Here is a 22,356-nt window from a genome sequence, read left to right on the forward strand (position 1 = left end):
TAATTATGTATATGTGATGTTTCATCAGTTGTTGTGAATTAAAGGGATGTATATGCTACTCTGTGTGAGAGCCGTGTAAAGCTTAAATTTTTCTCATTAAATATTTTTTATGCAAAAAGCTTTGTGGAATAAATAAAGAAGTATTTACTGGAATCGCTGAAGACTGGGAAATTGACAGAGTACTTCACCAACTCTGACAATATCACTATATTGCAATTTGCTGCCATTAATGGATGGGTTGGAAATGAAGGCACTGTCTATCAGTGGTTGCCTCAAGTTCATTAGGGAAGATGTCTTATCTGTATCCTCCCTCGAGTTTGAACTCAGGACTGTGACAGCAACCTTCACGGTGGTCAATGAGCATCTTACCACCACACCACTTGAGTGTGGAAAATTGATATTGGTAATGAACTGAAAAATTTTGAGATGTACAATAAGGAGCTTATTAATGATTATATTGCCCATACCAGAGGACTTTCAAGAAACTGCTCATCACTGGGTCTTCCAATATCAAAAAGAGAGCTAGTATTTTACACAGTGCACAGACTAAGGGGCAGATTTGTTCACATACACTAGATCCTCAAAACTCAAAGAGAAAAATCAATGAACAAGATCCTTGAAATCCTATGAGAGGAGGAAAAATGTATTGGTCAACACTCATCTGATAATAAAAATGATGTTGAAGCTTTCAGTGCAGGGAAAATGCAGAAACCTTTGAGACATTGCTGTGTGTACAGGAAACCAAATCGTATTGCCAAGGATCTACAAAAGCCTCGGTATGATCAGAAAAAGTTACAGAAATTCTGAACTGGTAATAAATATGTGAACTGTACATCTGACAAGAACTGTGTAGAGCAAGTTGGACAATGTCCTTCAAACCTTAACGATGGATCATCGAGCTGATGAAGTATGGATCTTGGATAGCAGAGCTTCAAATCATATGGCATATCAGGACTGTCATTTCAACTTTTTCCGGGAGGGGGGGGGGCAAAGAACACATACTCAATGTATGTATATATATATATATATATATATCACTTCTAGTGCATTTTCTAAAGCTGGGGGAGGCAATTGATTGCCCCCTGACCCCCTCAAATAACGGACCTGTCAACCATTAACAATTGAAAATGCAACATGTGTGACCGATCTCAGAAATAATTCGTTGTCATTGACTATATTGATGGGAAAAGGTTTCAAATTTAAGCTTCAATCAAACTATATATTGATTTCTAATAAAATATTGTCTGAGGCTTTCATGGCCGGCGTTAAATGACTTGCAAACGGTTTCCGGGTTATTAGGCCATGGTCTAGGAGATTTTCTTCCTGACGTTTCGCCCACATCTGTGGCAGGCATCATCTGAGGTTAATTCGACGTAAGTCTCCGCGGCAAGCGAGAAAGGCTTCGTACATCTACTGTCATCGACTTGTTCTCTATATGCATTTCTGAGACTTGATCGGCCGCAGAAGAACCGCATTGGTTGGCTTGTGTGGATGTGTTGTGCGCCGATTGGCTGCAAGTGGTGTCTGGCGACGATTGGCTGTCGAGGTCATTTTCTCTCTGGCATTCATTGGGCACATCTGAATGCCAGAGAAAAAATGACCTCGACAGCCAATCGTCGCCAGACACCACTTGCAGCCAATCGGCGCACAACACATCCACACAAGCCAACCAATGCGGTTCTTCTGCGGCCGATCAAGTCTCAGAAATGCATATAGAGAACAAGTCGATGACAGTAGATGTACGAAGCCTTTCTCGCTTGCCGCGGAGACTTACGTCGAATTAACCTCAGATGATGCCTGCCACAGATGTGGGCGAAACGTCAGGAAGAAAATCTCCTAGACCATGGCCTAATAACCCGGAAACCGTTTGCAAGTGATTTCTAATAAGTTTGGTAAAATGGTAAAAGACTGTTAAACATAATGAAATTAATTTGAAACTAAATGCTAATATTTTTCATTCTGATTAGTATATTGATTGTAACCAAACAGTTTAACCTGATACATATTCATTGTGGCACCAGAGACTTTGTCATTTGAAACCACAATACATGTCAAAAATGAGTGAATATATTGGTTTCATCACGCAAACTAAATTTAGATGTGAAGCATGTGGCATTTATTAATTAACTTGGAAAGATTATCCAGTAATTTCTTATGATTAAAGTGGTGATATTTAATAATTAGTTCATGCTGATTTATGCAGTTCATTTCCAGTAGAGTCATTGGGTAAATCTAAGTATTTTTTAGTGTTTGTTGTTGATTATTCTTTTATTTATTTTGCATATTGTTTGAATAGGAAAAGTGAAGTATTTAGATATTTTACCATTTTTAAGCAAAGTATAAAAATCGAATAGATGAAAAAATTAAACATTTAAGAACCAATAATGGTCTAGAATTTGCAAATCAAGAAATGGGACATTATTTAGAAAAGTGTGACAATGTACATGAGAAAATGATCCTGTACAATCCAGAGAGCAATATTAAGGCTTACTGAGCCATATGATGTATTTTAGAATAAGCTAAAACAATGATTTGTGACAATAAACTGCCTTTAGTTTTCTGGACTGAAGTTGTGGCATGTAGTGCACACATTTCAAATTTGACACAGAGAAAAGGTAAAAATGTTACCTCATTTGAAATTTAGTTGAAAAGAAAATAAAAATTTTTGACACTTGAGAACTTTTGGTTGTGCTGCATATTTCCATATACCAAAGGTGTGGCGCAGTAAATTGGAATATCCTGAGAAAATTGTGATAATGATTGGTTATGTGAGAGAGAGAGACAAATATATGATATAGCAAACCATATCATAAAGTTATAGAGAAGAGATCTATATGAGTGTTAATGAATCAATGACAGGTAGTATGTATTTAAAAGATGGATTTGATGAAATTCCTATGAATATCTGAGAATTATTCTAAACTTAAACTTGTTTGTCAAATGGCAGAAGTGTGCTGTTTAATCAGTAGGGTAATGGCAGTGAGATGGAGAAAACAGAACATGAAACACAAATGATAAAGCCAGGACAATCTTTAGGGTCTAATCTAAGAAAAAGGTGAGAATTTCACAGACTAAAAATTGCAGATGATGAGAAACGCTTGATTGAAATGGAAGCTCATAGAGATTGGAAAGACTGAAAGAAAAATGTGAAGCAAATCTGCCATCTAAAAACTAAAAAACTACCTTAAAATTTTCAATGAAGCCATGAACTTTGTTGTAACTGTTTTCTTGAAAAAACCTGTACCATTGTATTTAGATAGTAAAAGCACTATCAATTGTTTACACATGTCTAGATCATCATTAAAAAACAGACGTATAAACTTGAGACTTAATTTTATTCACACTAGAAGGCCTGACATTTCATTGTACCTTGAAGGACCGAAAGTTGATTTTCACTATAAAATCTAGATTTTTGTGAGTTTTTTTTAAATACTTAAACATGTAGATATGAGTGTAGGTAAGCAATAGAATATAACAACTCAAATTTTTCCAATTTGTAATTAAATTTTATTTTTAACCTTTTCATTCCAGATACACACATGTATACATATTTTTTAATGGTTTTAAATGATCTTTGATGATTCTTTTTCCAAGGGGCGATTCAAGTAGTACATCAGCATCGATAGTAGGAGGGAGGGAGTTTTGGATTTGCTGGCTTTTGATGACAAGGGGGAGAAGGTTTGAATGACGTTTAGGTCACCAACCACCATTTATAAAAATAAATGGCATTCTTTACTGCAATGCCAAAAACAAGAAAATTTTTTCCCTAGTTTGTCTGCCCCTGAACCAACCTCTCTCATTGATAAGCCCTCTATAGATCTCCTTTTCTAGACCTCTCAGGCCTCTAGAGGCCACACCTCCCATCCTGACTCACTTATAGAGGGGTGTCGACCAAGCTGTTTTGTGTCCACTCAGTGCATCACATGCATTGTTCTTGAGAAATTTTTGCTGAACTCTTGTGCGTAAATGGATACATGCTCTTCGAATCGGGAGGGGGAGAGGTGGAGCAACTGTTTTGCTATTCACTGATAAACATCTTTGGAGTTTAGAGAAACTATGATGAAGAAGACGAGAGCTCAGTGCTCAGTACTTTGTACCAATTAGCAACAAAAATCTATACTACTCCAGTAATTGATGCTTAACTTAAACCAGTAATTGATAAATTTAGTCAGTTTTGTCACAGGTTTAAAGAGTTCCTATGCAAGAATTTCTCATTGCATAACTTATAAAAAAAATATTTGCATTCTAAACGTTATAATTTCAATTGTATTCACACATCACACTTTCTACACTTTTTAATATCTTTGTTACATTAGAAACACATTTTACTCATTAAAACTTTATTGCTTACTTTGTTATTGTATAGCAGGACCTGGCATTGGTGTCTTTTTCATGATGCAGTAGTGCTTGCTGTTGTTGTTAGTCCTGAACAAATAAGGGTCTCTAAAGCTTTAGTTAATTTCAACCAGAACAAAATTAACTTTTGTTGGTTTTTTTTCTTTCCCAGTTTTATTTCTTTATTTCTTCCATAAATTGACCAAGCATTTCTTGAGGTTACGTCGAATATTGTAAAAAATGCATGCTGGCAAATGAATGAATGATATGCACATGGAATTCTTTCGAGCCTTCTGATCAACACTTTACTTTGTTGCATTCTAAATCTCAACCTTTTCAAAAAAATTTCTCACTTTGATAACATATATTTCAATACATTGGACGTAGTAGGAATGTATTTTCCTTTTTCTTACGCACAGAAACACAAAATGTAACGTCTGCATGTGTAAACACTTCCAACACGTTTCATATAACTGGGTCTAATAAAATCCACATTTCTTTCAGAGATCTTTTATTATTATACCTACCAAGGTAGTATTATTCTTCTTCAGTATTTCAGCAAGTATGGATGAAGAAAAGCAGTCATAACGTGCACAAATTTCTTCTGGTTTTCAGATAAGATTCAATGATTTTGCATCACTTCATTAGTCCATCATTAAGGATGCTTTCAATTAGCCAAAGTGAGCATATTTATATTAGTAGAAATTTGATGCCATGATTTGACAAAATATATGCTGCTCATGGCTATGAAAGTGACTATAATGTTACCAGTCAAATTGACCGGTGATGGTTCTGAGAGATGATCGAAGTGTTCAAAATTTTCAATGGGATGGATAGGATGGACCATGAACTTTTAGTACACCGCCAATCGACTGCTTTTACAAGGGGACAATGGGAGGTTATGGTGTCGCAGAGAATTTTTCTCTAATAGGGTTGTTAATAAATGGAATAGCTTAGCCCCGGAGGTAGTAAATTGTAACACAATTGAAACGTTTAAAAAGAATTGCGACATGTTGGGGTAACTTGAGTAGCTATCCATACTTGGAATAAGACAACCATAATATTCTTTATAGGCATTGTATCATGTGTATATATTGTTTATAATTTTTGTGATTGTGTTTTTAATTGGGTTGCTGTATTTTTGAAATATATGACATCCATATTTGTTATGGGCATCTTTTTCTCAGCCACCTCGTTGGGCATTTTGCCTGTTGTGGCGTTGTATTTGTATATTTGTCTATCTGGGCGCCACAGAAATTTAATATCTTTTCCACTCTGACATTTTTTTTTTTTACACTTCACACCCCAAATGTATACTCTTCTTGTCATTTAGAACGTTTTTTACTTCTGTATGGTATAATCCTCTCTTATGGAATTAAACAAGTTAATGTTACAGTGGTAAGCAAATGAATTTTATTTCAAAATTTGCCAAGCGAGGATCCGAGGGAAGGAGTAAAGGTCATGCTGTAGTGATAAATCCTGTATTTTATATTGCAGAATTTTTTTGTCACATATTTTTTTAGTGAGCTGGGGGGCCTTCCCCAGATTCATGTCTGCACCTGGCGCCTAAAAAAAATTGCTGGCTCATAAGTTTTTTATATTTGTCCTGCTGTCTGGAGATAGGCTGATGAACTTCTATTGGTCTCATTAATTAAAAAGCCAATGCACACTTTAATATATTAATTATTTATTTAAGATTGGTTTTTTGAAAAGAACCAAGTTTTTTTTGGTTTTTTGATTGGTTTTTTTAAAATTGGTTTTTACAACTAGCTGTAGTACATATTGAAAAAATTAGGGCTTTTTTCTAATTTAGTTTCTGTATAATATCAATTTTTTTCCACTCATTTTTATTCAAGTGTTTTTTTTAATTATGTAAATTTTTATTATATTTTTCTTATACATGTATAAATATGCACAATATCTTTTATTTGCAGTTGATCTTAGATAAAGATGGCAATGCATATTTTTCCACATTGGAAATCAATGATGTAACTATAGAGGATGCTGGAAAATATAAAGTGACAGCTAAAAACGAACTTGGAGAAAGCAATGCAACAATCAGCTTGAATTTTGACAGTATGTGATGTTGAACACATATTTAACAACCATTTTATTTAGAAAAGAAGTTTAGAAGAGTTCATTTGATCATTTTTCCCACACCACAGTCATTTTATACACAAAAGAACTAATTAAATTGTAACATATAGCTTATAAACAATGCCAAACATCTTTTCTTTATATGCCTCTTACTGAGAAGTTGGTGTGCTATACATTTGGTGTAGGGACTTTTGGCAATAGCCACATACAAGCATAGTGGTTTTCAGGGCTTGAAAAATCCCATATGTTAGGTTGCCATTACAATAAAAAAAATAGCATAAGTGCCTAAATTTTTTATGTATGTTAATTAAATAGGGGTCTGACTAGTACTCAATGAGTAAGTAAACATTTTTCAGCGCATCTGCTAAGAGGGAAAAACTCCCTAAGTTCTGGTCAAGTCAAAGAAAACATTATATTAAACCTATTATGTTAATGCTGAAGTGAAGTTTGCAAAGAAACTTTTGTTGTCTCTGTTGTGAATTCTGCCCTGGTTCTTTTGCAATACATGCAAGTGCATTAACTTTAATTGCAAAAAGACCAAGGTTCCAGTGGAAACAACAAACTTTTCTTTCAAGAGTTCATCTAATGTGTTGTGGGCTGAAAAAATAACATGTCTGTCTGTTATTTAAATACTTTGCTCCTAAATAAATAGGCTGATACCTGAAATTATTTTTATCAAGCCTTGGTTTTTTGCACTATTCTTCTTCCATAAGTAGAAAATTAACGCTTTCATGTCAGGAAAGATTCTAGCAGGGCCTCTGAGCAGGTTTCAAACTTATGAAACCTTAAAATGTCTTTTGGTACTTTAGGTAGACATCTTATCAAACTTGACTACTATCCCTTCCAAGAAAAGTAAAATTTAATATCAAGTGGGTGCACACATTCAATTAATTCATTTGCCAATGCCCACCCTTGGCTGTTGGGTCATTTGGTGATGTGCTGACCATTATAGATAAGCTTGGATAAATAATGCAGAGCTGCCAACTTTCCAGAAATCATTACATTATCAGGGCTTCCAGATTATGAATTCATGTCGCCGGTTTTTGATTATTGCCATCAACGTGAAAAGAACAAACTTGAAAAAAAGGAAAAGAAGTATTCAGTTTGCTGTTTTTTTTTGCTACTATTTTTATTTTTTTTAAAGTAACCCTGTCCCCATTACATGAAAAAGCTCTTGTATCACACCTAGACTCCAAGCGTGGTAGCCTGTATGAAAGGTGGTTAAAGCCATCTAAATCTATGAACTTTACCATGGCAGCCTATTCACATTGAAAACATTTTTTTATATACATGTTTAATTGTAAAACTGCTGGTAAATCATTCAATTGCCATTTTCTCTATGTATTACTATGCTGATCATATTGCATAGTGGAATTTACAAAAAAACAAGATCTATGCACCAGAAAATACGGGATATTGCCACTTATAGACAAAATTCTTAATTTCATTGCGGAAAGTTGCTGATGTGCTGCGGGTGCTCGAATACCCAGGAAAATTTGTAGAATGGGTCAGAGTACCCCCCCCCCCACCCCCCCAGAATTAAAACTTCAGGCGAGCACCTAGAAGTTCTAAACACTTTCAACTTTCTTGATGTCCAGTAAATATCAGAAATTCATGGGAGGTATCTTTGAAAAAAACTGGACATTTGTTTAGAATAGTTGTACACAAAATGATAATGAAAAATATGGTTATGCTGCGTTTCCTAAAATATGAGTAATATGGTCACACTTTATGCATTATTTATTTTGATTCTTATCATGCCCATAAAAAAATTTAAAGGTTCACAGCTATGGTTGTTGGATGTTTAAGTAAATTGCCAGATTTCCATAAGAAAGTTACAGGATTTTAACCTTCTGCAGATTGACAGGTCTGATAATTGCTTTCACTTCTTGTTTTATGAGGTGACTCCAAACCTATTACTCCTGGTTAATCAAAGTTCCACTGTAGGCTTATCTATCAGTGAGCTCTTATGAGTGAGATTTGAGGAATTTATCCACATTCATCTCATCTACATCCACAAGTCCGATGGATTTTCACTTAAACTGTGTCATGTTGTGAATATCCGAGCTCGTTTTCAGGATTGAAACCAGAATCACAATCCAGGCCAAATTTCAGAAATTGTAAAATTTTTTTATTTAAAAATTTGTAATAATTTTTAAAATCATGTTATGGAGAAAAGAAGTAAAGTGAGATTGCATATGAGTGAAAGATATCTATACCAAAAAAAAACACTATTGATAAAAAAATGATCAAAATAATATTACTATTAGCAGCCCACATCTTTGAAACTGCCAGATTTTCTATAAATTGTAAAAATAGTCTCTTTGGAGAAATTTTACAATAGAGTAATACCCCAGAGTTATGCAATAGGTGAGACAACACTAAGCTCGTAAGTCAAATTTACATAAGTCTTAGGGAACATTTTTGCATACAAATACATTAAATAGTGATTGATTGGAACAATATTTCGGAACACCAGTCTTTTTAAAAAAAATTGTATTAAAACTGTAGGTTTTCCTACTTGTAATTATATGTATAATTACAAGTAGTAATTATATATGAAGTTTTATATATATGTACAATTATGCATATAATTACATGTAGGATATTCAAAATATTAATAAGAATAAATATACTCATTAATATTTTCAAATTTCTCCAGAATAAGCAAAAGTCATGTGTAGTGCAATATTTGGTTTTATGGTCCATCAAGAAAAATGAGCTTTCAGTGTTGAAGCAGGACAATTTTGTTATCAGTTTTTGTTTCTTTGTATAAATTCAAGTAAAGTGTTGAAATTAATTAGAGTTGCAAGTGAGTGATATACTGAATTGTCAAAAAATTTTATTTACCATCATTTTGAACTCAACATATAAAATGGTGACCAAACCATTCTTTAAAAATGGAAGGTATGTTTCCAAATGGTTCTAAGGTCCAAACTGATTTTCAAAATCTCTTGCAAAGTTTAGATCTTTAGAGAGATATAGATGGCTTCTTTCTCAGCCAGAGATATCAAGGAAACAGTTATTTTCCGGATATTATGCTGAGGTGAGCTCGGAAAGAAAAGTCATCACGTCTCCGCCGGGACTCGAACCCAGGCCTCTTGCATGCCTCAGCATGCTTGCCCGGTATGCAAGAGGCCTGGGTTCGAGTCCCGGCGGAGACGTGATGACTTTTCTTTCCGAGCTCACCTCAGCATAATATCCGGGAAATAACTGTTTCTTTAGATCTTTAGTTACTTTCCTGGTTTCTACTTTTAGCACCTTGAAAATCAGCTGGACTACATATGGTATTCTGATTGAATGGACAAGACAAGGACAAGAGACCCATACATTTAAATTTAATTATAACACCATAACTAAAGTATTGTTTCTATATCAGCTATAACCCCATAACGCTTGTACTGAATTCAAGAACCAGATATTTTTCACAGAAAATCATGTAACTCTGAAATCATGTAAATCGGGGTATGGCTGTTTGCTTTAATACATGACAAGAAAAATGTGTAACTTGATATTCTGCTATTCTAGATTGATGCAGTTGCAATCTAATTAGTTGATTCGCAATAAATAATTTGTAGAAATATTCAACCTAACATTTTTTTGATTCAATAAAATTAACCCTATTCCTTATCTTAATAGAAATTTTGTTGCAATTATTGGATTTAAGTTTTAATTCAAAAATAACCATCACTTCTTTTGCTGAATGAAGGATACTATTTTTGTGAAACAATATAATAGTTATGTGTGTATCGTTAAAACAGAAAAATCCTAAAAAGTTAGTTATCATTATCAGAAATAATGAAATTGTGAATAGTGGTATCTAATCCATAAATAAGCAAGATGATTTACTTCATAATTAGCTATTTTTTTTATTCATGTATCTCAATTACATACATTCATCTATTCAGGTGATGAAGCTGATATGCCAACAGAGGGAGCAAGGCCAATCTTCACTGAGAAGCCTATTATCAAAAGCTCTGACAATTTTAAAAAAGTCATGTTTGAATGTAGGCTTCTTGCTGATCCAAAGCCATCAATTGAATGGTGAGCATCATTCATATATTCAACAATATTAATAGAATGGGGGGTTATTCTATAATAAAACTATGAATATCCATTGTACATGGATATCGATAGTGACACTGTGCTGTATAAAATGAACTTGTTTTTAAATTTTAAAGCACATCATTTGATAGTCATGGTTGTAAACATTATTTCAATTCCTGTTGTTTTTTCATAAAAATAGCTCCCTTGGAGAAATATATAACTATACTTTGATTCAAATGCTTTGCACTTGAAATTTGAATACTTTGCACTTAATCCTTGCAGTAGCAATCCAGAGATATCTGGTCAAACTTAATCTGCTTTATTTTGGTCACCCGAAATATCTCAGGTCTTTAACACGCTTTTATTCCCAATGTGGATATCAGGAAAATTTTAAAAACTGTTTAAAGGGTTAACCATATTAAGCTTCCACTAGTTATAATTATTTATTAATTGTAATTTATTACCCCTAGTTATAATTACTAAATAATTATAATTTAATGATTAAATAACTAATTAATTAACAATGATATTAAATTAATGAATTTACTCTAAACTGTAAAAGCCTGTTTTTACTTAATCAATTACCCATCATGAAATCATTAGTTTCCGACACTTGCTAATTAATAATCATAATTCATTGATAATTAAGTGATCTATATTGATTGATGTGGTGTAACAGGTTGAATGCCTGACTGTAAGGCCAAAGGATTAAATCCAACTCAATTTAATTGAACAACACTTTGCCATCTTGGATTTGTAAGATAAGTGTGTAATTTATATCTTCTTCTTTTTTAGTTTTTATTAGCATATTTTTGATTGGTTCATATTTATTTTCTCTCTTGCTTTCCTTTAATTTTCATTGTACTTTCACCAAGTTTTTTTCTGTTGTTTCTTTGTGGATAGTTAAATTTTTGCCCACGTGCTAGGGAGGAAATGTCTTCCTTCACATAGGAGGGAATATCTGGTTCTTTATTTTCTGCCATTTTGATGTTTTTTTTCTGCTTCTTTGATATGATTTTCTTGGGTGTTTTGGGCGCTAGTGTTAGGAAACAGTCTGGAATTTTTTCCTGGCATTCTTAGTAATTGGGTGTGTTGTACACTTTTATATATATTTCTTCTTTAAAATTCAGTGTTGAAAATTTTATTTTATTTTATTGTGCAATCGTTTAGATATATTTTGCATTGCAATGTCTTTTAGGTTATTTCAATTTTCTGCAAATATTTCTCATTCTCCTGTTTTTAAGTATGGTTATATTGTTTCATATCTAGCTTTAGCATTATCGCTAGAATTCCTTGACTTCAATTGGTGTTGTTTAATAGTACTGGCAGATGGTTCCCCTGGTCTAAGGGAATAGTAGCTGATAGCAGAGATCGCAGCAATTCTATTTTTCCTACTTGTCCTATTTTTAGAAACATCCCCTGTTTCCTATTTCTTAGAAACATCCCCTATTTCCTATTTTTTAGAAACATCCCCCCATTTTCTTACTTTAGTCACAATCTTCTTTTTTCACCCCAATTCCCTCCTCCTATTCCTATTTTATATACCTGTGCTTTTTTTTGTTTTGTTTACATCCAATATCTCACTACGAAAATTGTGAGAAACCACAAGATACCACTGATTTCTCACTCTCTTTTTAACATGTTGTATTCACAGCTCACTACGGAAAGAGAAGAGGGAAAAAATCTTTTTAGTTTCACTGGAGTTCGGGATGATTTTGGCCCAGCACTTAGCCAAAGTGCTAAATAAAAAAAGCCTCAACTCCAGGGGGGAAAGTGAATCAGTTTTGTAGATAGTTTGCCGTAAAATAAGAAAGAGGAGGAGTGCAGGCTATCCATGAGAGAGATTTGAGGAGAGACTAGGGCAAGGGTGCTCAACCTTTAGGAAAGTGTGGGAGCCACTTCATTCATTAGAAAACCTGTCATGTGCCACTTATGTGATCTGTGAATGTGTCACACTCTACTTAAGTGCTCTGGAACTGTACCACAGGTCACTGAAGTGATCTGTAAATATACCATTGGTAAATTTACAGAGGAGCTTAACCCCTCAATGTCAAATGACATATGCAACGTCCTTGCATACGACCCAGGTTCTGATCCAGAGAAGAATTGGTGCAAGAGGTACACAGACAGGGAGACAAATAATTTGAAAGAGATTTTGAATTTTAACAAAAGTAAATTTAATAACAATTTCAACAGGAGTTATTTATTTTACGATTAACATATCTAAATAAATGAGGAGGCTGCTTCTGTCTTGGATGCCTTTTTTAAGAAAAGAAGTAGAGGAGGTCTCCTTGGGATATGGCCAAGAACTCAACATGAAGTTATTGAAAAATAACACATGAGAGTTCAAGTTAGAGCAGAGAATTGATACTCACCATGAGCTCTGTATAATTAAGAAAATTGATCAAGTTGTAAATGCTCTCTCTCTCTCTCTCTCTGGCTGCATTTACTACTTCACTTAGTGTCACCTGATGATCACCAAAGTAGTTCCTTCTTGAGATAGAGAAGGCAGGGCATCGTCCCCCATCAGGAAGTGGAGTTTTATCTTTCTCCTCACACACAGAACAAATAGGTGAATCTGCATAGCCACAGTTATGTAGGTGTTTTGCTAGGTTAGCATGACCAGTGATGATCTGTATAACCTGTCGAATCTGTTTTCTATTCAGTGAAATAAGTTTTTTGGCAATATTCAGTTGTATATAGAAATGTCCTCTCCACTTGTTAATACAAAATTCATTGAAATGTAGAGCACTCGTCTGGCAAGCGAGAGACAGAGGTTTGAGTTCCCATGGGGCAGTGATGAATTTTCTTCCTTGTAATCATCTCCACAAATAACCAGTCTTTCAATGAATCTTGTATTAACAAGTGAAGAGGACATTTCTATATGCATGTGGCCATCTGGTGGCCTATGTCATTCATGAGTTATTAATTCATTGCTGCCGCTGTCCATGTACCGAGCCTTTCAACATATATATATCCAATGTTGACAGATTCTATCGGCTTCCATAGCTTAGATGATAGAGTACTCATCCGGCAAGCGAGCGACTGGGGTTCGAGTCCGCGTGGGGCAGTGATGAATTTTCTTCCTTGTAATCATCTCCATAAATAACCAGTCTTTCAATGAATCTTGAATATACGGTTGGGTTCCCAAGGTTATTGATTATTAATTCGGTTGGGTTCCCATAGTGTTTATTTTCTATCCATTGTTTGATATCTCTTTTTATGGTTGACATCGAAACAGAATAGAAAGGTTCAGGTCCAGATATCTTCAGGTTCGCTGCCTCTTTGGCTATCTAGTCTGTAAGTTCATTTCCCTGGAAATTTAATTATCCAGGAACCAATAAAGGTTGATATTGTTGTCAAGTGCGCTAAGTTATTCAACATATCAGTGTAGTAGTTGACACACAGTTGAAACCTGAAAAAGTTGTCAAGAGCTATTAATGCTGCTTGGCTATCAGAAAAAATAATGATTTGTTTGTTATGATACCCTTTAGCAATAAGGTTTTCAGCTAGCATGGCTATTGCAAGTACTTCAGCTTGGAAGACTGTAGTCATTTTACTAAGATACAAATGTATCTTGTAGTAGTCATGATCCACTCTAGAGATGTGGAAGATTGCTCCAGCCTCAGTTTTGGTTATCCTGGAGCCATCAGTGTAGTGGACCTGTGAGTATAAGGGTATTTAGCCAAGAGTAAATAAAGACTCTGATAAGAGAACCAGGGGTAAATAGTTTCTTAGCTAGCCACAGATAAATTATTTCTATAGTAACAACATCTCACAAAGCCAAAAGTTTGAGAATCACTGCCTTTAATGATAAGTTTCTTTGATTCCCTTGAAAATCTTTATAAGTACATGAAACCACTGCATAAAAGTTACAAGTGAAGGTTAATTATACTGTCTCTGTTTTCTATAATTTTGAGAACACTTAATCAAGAGTGAAGTCTGAAAACTTATCATTCCTATCATATTATATATCCTATTAGGGAAAAACTCCCTGTAACACCACAACCTTGAGTTATCCCTACCAATCAATACTGTGTTCCCTTGTTGAAGCAGTTGATTAACAGCATAATAATTCATGGTCCATCCTATCCACACCATTGAAAATTTTAAAAACTTCTATCATGCCCTCTCCTGACAAGTGCATTCTTCCAATGCAAAAATATTCAAGAAATCAAGTCTCTCTTCATAGCTCAAGTGTTGTGTACCAACCAGAGCATGCATTGTTCTTCTCTGCACCCCCTCAATCAAGTCTATATCCCTCTGTAGGTAAACAATAAACTTCAGACGCTTGAGAGGGAATCGAACCTTCAACCTTTGTAATACAAACCTCATGCGCTGACCACTGTATCAATCATGGATCAGAATGGTTGCAGACATTCCTAAGGCAATGAATCACTCTCTTTTCATCATCCAAGTGTCATTAAAAAAGGCTTGTACAACTTGAAACCATTATTTACTTCGTGAGTCTAATAAATAAACAATCGCCATAATTAAGTCAAACCCTTCTATATAACTTTATTAATTCTATTCTCATTCACAAAAGATATTCATACCTGAAAACAATAAATTTTCTTTACTTTTAATCAGTTAATGAACAAGTTTTGAGAATTCAGTTTCACTTTGAAATTGATTTTGATCTTCTACACTTAGGTATCACAATGGTAAGAAAGTGCTTGATAGTGGACGATATAAATATGGTCTTATATCAGATAAACACAATCATATAGTGTCACTGGAAGTTCAAAGTGTTTCGGCTTCTGATGGTGGAGAATACAAAGTTGTTGCGACAAACAGTCATGGAGATGGTCATGCAAATATTTCTCTCAACTTTGAAGGTAAGTTATAAAATTATCTTTATTCTTCTAGCTTATTCTGAATTAACAATATAAATTGACTTTTTAAGAAGAGGGCATTATCAATTGAAGTGATACATTTTCTGATAAGATTAGAAAAAAATAGCATTCCTGTTTGATTGATTTTCCAAGTTGAAAATTCTGTAATATGCATACTTTCCCAAATTGGTTAGTGGCTACAAGTGATCAAAATACCATAGGCAAGCATTAAAAAATGGTATGAAGGACTAGGAAAAACTTTGTTATATCTGTGTTCGTTAAAATAAGTTCGACTGTTTCTAGATACAACATAGAAGACAATAAAGCATTTATGAGTAATGGTATTAGTATTATCAAAATAATAATTTTCTTCAAATATTAATTTCAAAACAGGATATCACAAAATTGAAGTTATCTGAGTTCCATTTCATTAAAACATTCATGAAACAGAATGTGAAGAGACTGAAGGTATTTTCCATTCCAGACAGGTTTCCATTTTATAAAGGTGCACATAAAAATATACGTAGTAATTTATTTCTATCATTTTGCAAAACATACAATTTGAGAACATTATCCTAAATACTATAAACCAACGAGTATTAAATGAAGCCATGCATATTATTATTTGGAATTTTTTCATATTTGTTCTTTCAAATTACTATACATTTGAAATTTCATATTTAATGCACTAGTAGTTAAACTTCAATATAAAATATTCTTCTGAATAGCAATAGAATGAACATTTACTTGTGTCAAAAGTGGAAAAGTGTTAATACTTGAAATACAAAAATTGAGAAATCGCATACCTTTTTAAAAATAGTGACAATGACATCAACAACCAATAATGTTTTGTGAAAGAAAGATTCTACATCTCTGTAACACTTAAATTTTGGTTTTGCATTCATCCATTCGATTTATAGCACTTAACACTGTTTCTATCCCCCCAGATGGTCAACCATAACCCACTCTTAAAGACTCTCATCAAAGCCCCGACCGGAACCAATAAAAGCATCTTTGTTGCAGAAGATTCTTTTTCATATGGCAAGCATCGTTAAAAATCAGTGGAATGTTCTGCCTTTTTACCTTCAAAGAGAGCCGAAATTGAGCTATTGAAATGTTTTTCGTGGTCAGCTGGGAAGGGTGCAGCAACCTCCAGTCACGGAAAGAACCCTATTTTTTTCATATTAATCACTGTACCAACACCCTCCATAGATAGCTCTCTGAAGAAGATAACCCCCTCCTCTTTAGGGAAATGTTGGCTGTCTTTTTTCCAACACCTCCAGTTATCTGAAACGAGTGCTGCTTTGCATCGCTGGATGCCTACTCACCCTCCCACCTCTACTTGTGACAATACTATTTGGGAAGGCCACACACTGTAAATAGTAAGGTTAGACAATCATATATTTTTTTACTTCAACGGCAGTCTGTGAGGAAAAAACACAAAAAATAAAAAATAATAAATAATTTGGTTTAATAGTTATATATTACTTACGATAGAAATGACACTTCCACACATTTACGAAACATGAATTTTAAAAAAATGTTTTCTCTCCCCCTCTTTCTGTACTCCAAAATTTTCTGCCCTGGGCTATAGCCCAAATAGCCCCCCCCTGTAAATACACTACTGTTTCCAGCCATATTTAAACATGAATAGGTGTAAATGCCGGAGAGACAGAAAACTTGGTGTTGGCCTGCGTTAACTTTGCCTTGGACAGATGGTGTTAGACATGAATGTTTTTGTTTCTGACGAACTATGTATGGAAGAAGCTGGAAAAAATTGGGTGTGCTTCTCTTTAGAGATGGGATGAATATTCGGCCTATTCCTTATACCTTATACCTTATTCCAATACCTTTTGCCAAATATTTAGTTCGGCGAAATATTGCATAGGTATTTGACCCAATATCTGTGCAAATCTTAGCACAACAAACTAATTTTTAAAAATTTGGAATTTTTTGGATAAATTAACAATTTGCCAATTATATTTTATTGTGTGGTGTATGCCTATCCTTTTCTGTGCAAGAGGTTATGTCATGGTGAATTTCTATGGTAAGTAAAGCATGAAGCCGAAAATAGAATCCTACTGTAATAATGTGGAAGTGAATGAATTACTTGAATTACACTAGTTCACTAACTGAAGGATGTGCCTAAACAAGAAACGTATTGAACTATTGAAAAGGGCAAAGAGCATCTAGAGTGGAAAAATTTTATGATGCATTAATACTTGAGAGTAAATTGTGATTGACATTTTCTTAATTAGATGTAAAATTGTAACAAGTGTTGGGGAAAAAAATTGATTATGTAAGCATAGTGATACTTCCGCTAACGAATACAGATTCAGCTAACAAAAATTTTGATTACATGAATGCACGCACTAACATAAAATATCCACATCATGAGCTGAATTTTCACACCAATCATCATCAGAATTACTGTCACTAGGGCCCGGTTAACTCATGTCCACCCCAGAATCTCTTTTTTTTTTTGTCATACCTATGCTTCCCTTACTGAAATTTTTTGAACCATTTCATATGAAATGAAAGGTTCAGCCAAAATATAAAATGCATTGAAAGAAAAAAGGTAGCCTATGTTTTCAAAGTATGCATACTTTCAGAAACTCATCAAGCTGAACAGTCTGAAAAATTATCTTTTCCATCTGCATGTATCAGACTCAGAAATGAGTTGACCAAATCATAAATGGATGGGGACACTTATGAACTCGATAGGATTTTGAACTCGATAGGATTTTTGTTGCTTTAGTAGACTAAATCTGGTGTTAGTTGTATTACATGTTGGAAAACAAAAAGATCTTCTGTATCTCTCATCTTCCTGTATATTCTAATTTATACAATTTTGAAGCTATTCATTCTAGCCTTCAATCAGTTTGTCTTTTTTATAGCATCCCTTGTTGTTTTAAAAACTTTCTTTTTAAAAATCTTTAAATTTTTGGCAGAAGCTGGAACAAATCAAACGATTTTCCATAGAAACCTATGGGAAATCACGTTTGGCTAGTGAAGTGATTCCGGAACAAATCATCTTCATTACTGAGGTATCACTAATATTAAAATACATATATGATCATTAAATTGGATTTTCAGTATCAGGACAACAAAAATCTTTTGGTTACCAGTTTTTTAATATTTATTCAAATAAAAAATTAAAATTAATACCAAAATAAAATAAAATAATTAAAATTCAATATCAATCATTTGAAATTACTAATCTCCCTCAGGGTTGTAAGACAGATGCGACAACACCAGGCTCTGCCCTTGAAGTATATGTATGCATATGTGGTAATATGAATGGAAAAAAATAAAAAAATTTTACAACAATGAAACATGTTAGCTGTGTTTCAACTACAGAAATTGTAATGAATTTTCCAAATAATGCAACAAATACATGAGAATCATTTGTAACTCAAAGGAGCCCCACAATCATTTTTTCTACAGGCTCTACATCTGGTAATACTGGCCCTGGAATTGACATAACCCTGAGGGACCACAGCACTTTATTTTTGGCAAGAAATCTCAATTTAATTTTGAAAATAAATCAGCTATTATAAGCTATAATTGAAACACTAGATGGAGTAAGTGTGACTAGTTCTTAGTCAGTTTTCGGACACTTAATGTCTAGGCTTTTAGTTATTTTTCCTTTCTTCCATTAATTATAAATGTTTTTTTAGTGCCTATTTTATGAATTTTTAGTGCCTTTTTGCCTGTCTATTTTGATCATTTTTAGTGATTAGACTTCTGGGCTCTAGTAATTATATGTTATTATAATGTATTGTCGGTTTGTGAAAACCATATTTTTCTAAGGCATTGCAGTTTATTTTTGTCAAAGTTGTTTTTTAATTTCATCATTATAATTGCTTCAATTTTGGGTTGTTGTACCTTATAAATAATTGACATAAATTTATTTTATGGACTATTTCTTTTCTTTTATTTATTTTTTGAGCCACCTTGTTGTGTAGTTTTTCAGTTACAGCCTTTGAATATGTATAATTCTGTGAATTGTATATGGTATGAAATAAAAAAAGATAAGTAATCAAACATTGAATTTTTTGTATTGGAAATTTTAAAATTCTATTTTAGTAATTTTTGATGAAGTTCACTCTTAACTGTTTTTTCTTTTCTTTTTTTCAGATAATCAACCACAGTAAGTATAGTTTTTATTTGTTTCAAATGTTTATTTATCAAAACCTTTTGTATTAATTTATATTAGTTGGTGTACAGAAGAGCTGCTTATACAGACTCTTGCTTGGATGGTTGAAAACACTTGTCATGTGTTGGAACCAATTCCTCTTCGGCAACATATCTTTCTTTTCCCTAGCTTCATAAAACACTTTCTGCTATCTTTTTTGGCTTGGAATTTGTTAACCTAGATCACTCTTTTTTCTCCAGCATAGGAATTCCCAAACTTTTTACATTTGTTGTACCTGTGAAACTGAGATTAGTATTTTAAATAATTTGTTGCAGACACTCTGTTGCACCCAAACAGTGCAGTAACTCACTGGTTGGAAATAACAGCCCTATTACTATGTTTGATTGGTTTTATTTACAGAATATCTTGTGTGACACATTATTACTTATCTCACAGTAATTTGAAGTGCTGCAGCTAGTCATCTGGGAATCTCTGATATAACTTTTGTTTGATGTCACCTTCACCAATATCATCTTTCATGTCCTTTTGGCCTGTTGTGAAAATTGAAAGCTTTAAAAATTTGATATTGTTTCCAGATTCTGTATCTTAAAATTTTTTTATCAATTTCTGAAAAGATATCATTCCCATCAGTTGAAGTCATGGTTTTCATCTTTTTATGTGCAGCAGCAAAATTATAGATGCCAGACTTGATGGTATATCTTTACATATTTTACAGCACCCTGACTTTTGTATGTCTTCTGACACATTTTCATTTGCCAATGCAATCATTTCATTTCCAAACAACTACTTCTTATAAAATCTTGTTGAACTATCATCTGGATGCAGCCATTAATATTTGAAAAACATAGTAATAAAACATATGAAGGTTTCAACAGTTGGCTTATGCGAAGATGAATTCAGGAAAGAAAATTCAACTGCCTTTGGGGGGGAAAACAGATATATTCTTAAAAAGTTTTTGATTTCTAGTGTTCACAGATGGTTTTAATATTCAATGAAAATGCATTTTGCCATCACAGTAAAATAAAAATTAATCAAGAGAGTATATAAGAAATGCTTACATTGCAACAATGGACTGGCCTGCTAACAGTCCAGATATAAACCCAATCAAGAATGTTTGGTACCAGTTGAAGAAGGTAGACTCCAAAAAACCAAATAGGGTCTTGAAACTGAAAGAAGCTATTAGAGACAGCTGAGAAGAAATTCCACCAATGTACTGCAAACAATTCATTGCTTCTGAGCCTTAAAAATGAAAGCCATCATCCCTATCAAAAAAGTGGAGATACAAAATATTAGATTTTCCATTTTAGATTCTGTAATTGGCCACTTTTTTTCCACAACAGGGTTGATCAAACATTTTTTCTCGCAGTGTCGCCTTTTAATGTCAATTTCTTCTGAGTAAAAATGGGTATGTAATTTTTTTCCTTTATGTCTTTCTTCATTGTATTTTTATATAACTTTCCAAGTTTGTATAAAACTTGGCGTTGAGCGATAACTAAAAAACATCAACCATTGCAATGAGTAATAGAACACATTTTTATTATGGGTAGTATTAATTTTTCAGAAACAAAATTTTTTGGCTGCAGGGATGATGGGTGACAAAATTTGAAATTTTTTTTCCTTTTTTTTGTAATTAGAAGACTTTTCACTTTTCTCTAAAACCAGTCACTTGTCAATTAGTTATTAGAAAACGATAAGAGTGGATAGCGCATGTACAATAATCCATCTCTGTATTTAACAGACCTCCATTCTTATAAATTCTGATCTAAAGGACAAAATTTCCCTTTTTTTGTGCTTGAAATTAAATCTTAAATATATGTTTTATTCGAAGATGATGCCACTCTCCACTGATTGCGAAGGTTTCAACAGCTGGCTGATGCGAAGACGAAGTCAGAACAGAAAATTCAACTGCTTTTGGGGGGATCAAACCCACGCCCTCTCTCTTACCGGATGAGCGCGCTAGACCCCTATGCTGCAAAGGCAATGAACCTCTCTCCTTAGAGCTTGTGTGTGCTGAGCAGGATGACACCATTGACAGTCAGGCCAAAGATCACAATTGCTGACACTGTCACCTGATAGCATCTTATCTGGACATAATATCACTCTCTGCTGATCATACAAAAGTTTCAACAGCTGACTAATACAAAAATGAATTTAGAAATTTGCTTTATCTCATCCAAAATTCTGGGTATTCGATGAGCATGTCAGCTTAACTGTATGTGTGTGGAGTTTTGATTGAAAGAAGTTTATAAAAACATGAAAGGTATTACTAGTTCAGTTTAGTTCTTTTCTTTCTTTTTTTTAAATTTTAAATATGAATATCAATTTTCTACTTGAACACAGGATTCCATCGGGAAAGACACCTAGATTTCCTAAAAAGCCTACGATTAGACAAGAAGGGGATTCACTCATTTTAGAATGTGTCCTTGAGGCAAGCCCATTCCCAGAAATAGTGTGGTATCATGGAAGTAAACATATTAAAGATGGAAAGCGCCATAAAATTATGAAGAAAGATTTAGGATCAGATACATACTTGCTTTCATTAGAAATCAAAGTAAGTTTTTTTTATTACTTAAATTAGAATGAAATGCAGAATATATTTTATCTTTGAGTTATAAATTATAATGAAAGTTTTATTATATATATAATGAATATTTTTGATCATATAATGAATATTTTTGATCATATAATGAATATTTTTGATCATATAATGAATATTTTTGATCATATAATGAATATTTTTGATCATATAATGAATATTTTTTATTATACATTATTATAAATGTTTTTTTATTATAATGTTTGCAAATGTTGTTTAAAAATGATTAAAAACAACATTCTTTGTTCAATTTGTGACAATAAATTTAAAAATAATAAACAGGTGAA

The 22,356-nt window shown here is 33.4% G+C and overlaps 1 protein-coding gene across 4 annotated transcripts in view; it reads left to right on the forward strand.

Moving 5' to 3' along the window:
* Positions 1–22,356, forward strand: part of LOC149065606 (twitchin-like) — an 834,903-nt gene that overhangs the window by 77,543 nt on the left and 735,004 nt on the right. For all 4 annotated transcript variants that reach the window (XM_089253452.1, XM_089253454.1, XM_089253453.1 and 1 more), the window contains 5 exons: positions 6,270–6,411; positions 10,341–10,476; positions 15,133–15,317; positions 19,455–19,467; positions 21,814–22,024. In XM_089253452.1, coding sequence (XP_089109578.1) covers positions 6,270–6,411; positions 10,341–10,476; positions 15,133–15,317; positions 19,455–19,467; positions 21,814–22,024 — 687 coding nt within the window. The remainder of the gene's footprint in view (positions 1–6,269; positions 6,412–10,340; positions 10,477–15,132; positions 15,318–19,454; positions 19,468–21,813; positions 22,025–22,356) is intronic.

This window comes from Pholcus phalangioides, unplaced genomic scaffold (assembly GCF_987345545.1).
Source record: "Pholcus phalangioides strain wild (caught in Gottingen) unplaced genomic scaffold, Ppha-v1.0 ptg000039l_1, whole genome shotgun sequence".
In the NCBI taxonomy this organism is placed as follows: domain Eukaryota; kingdom Metazoa; phylum Arthropoda; class Arachnida; order Araneae; family Pholcidae; genus Pholcus; species Pholcus phalangioides.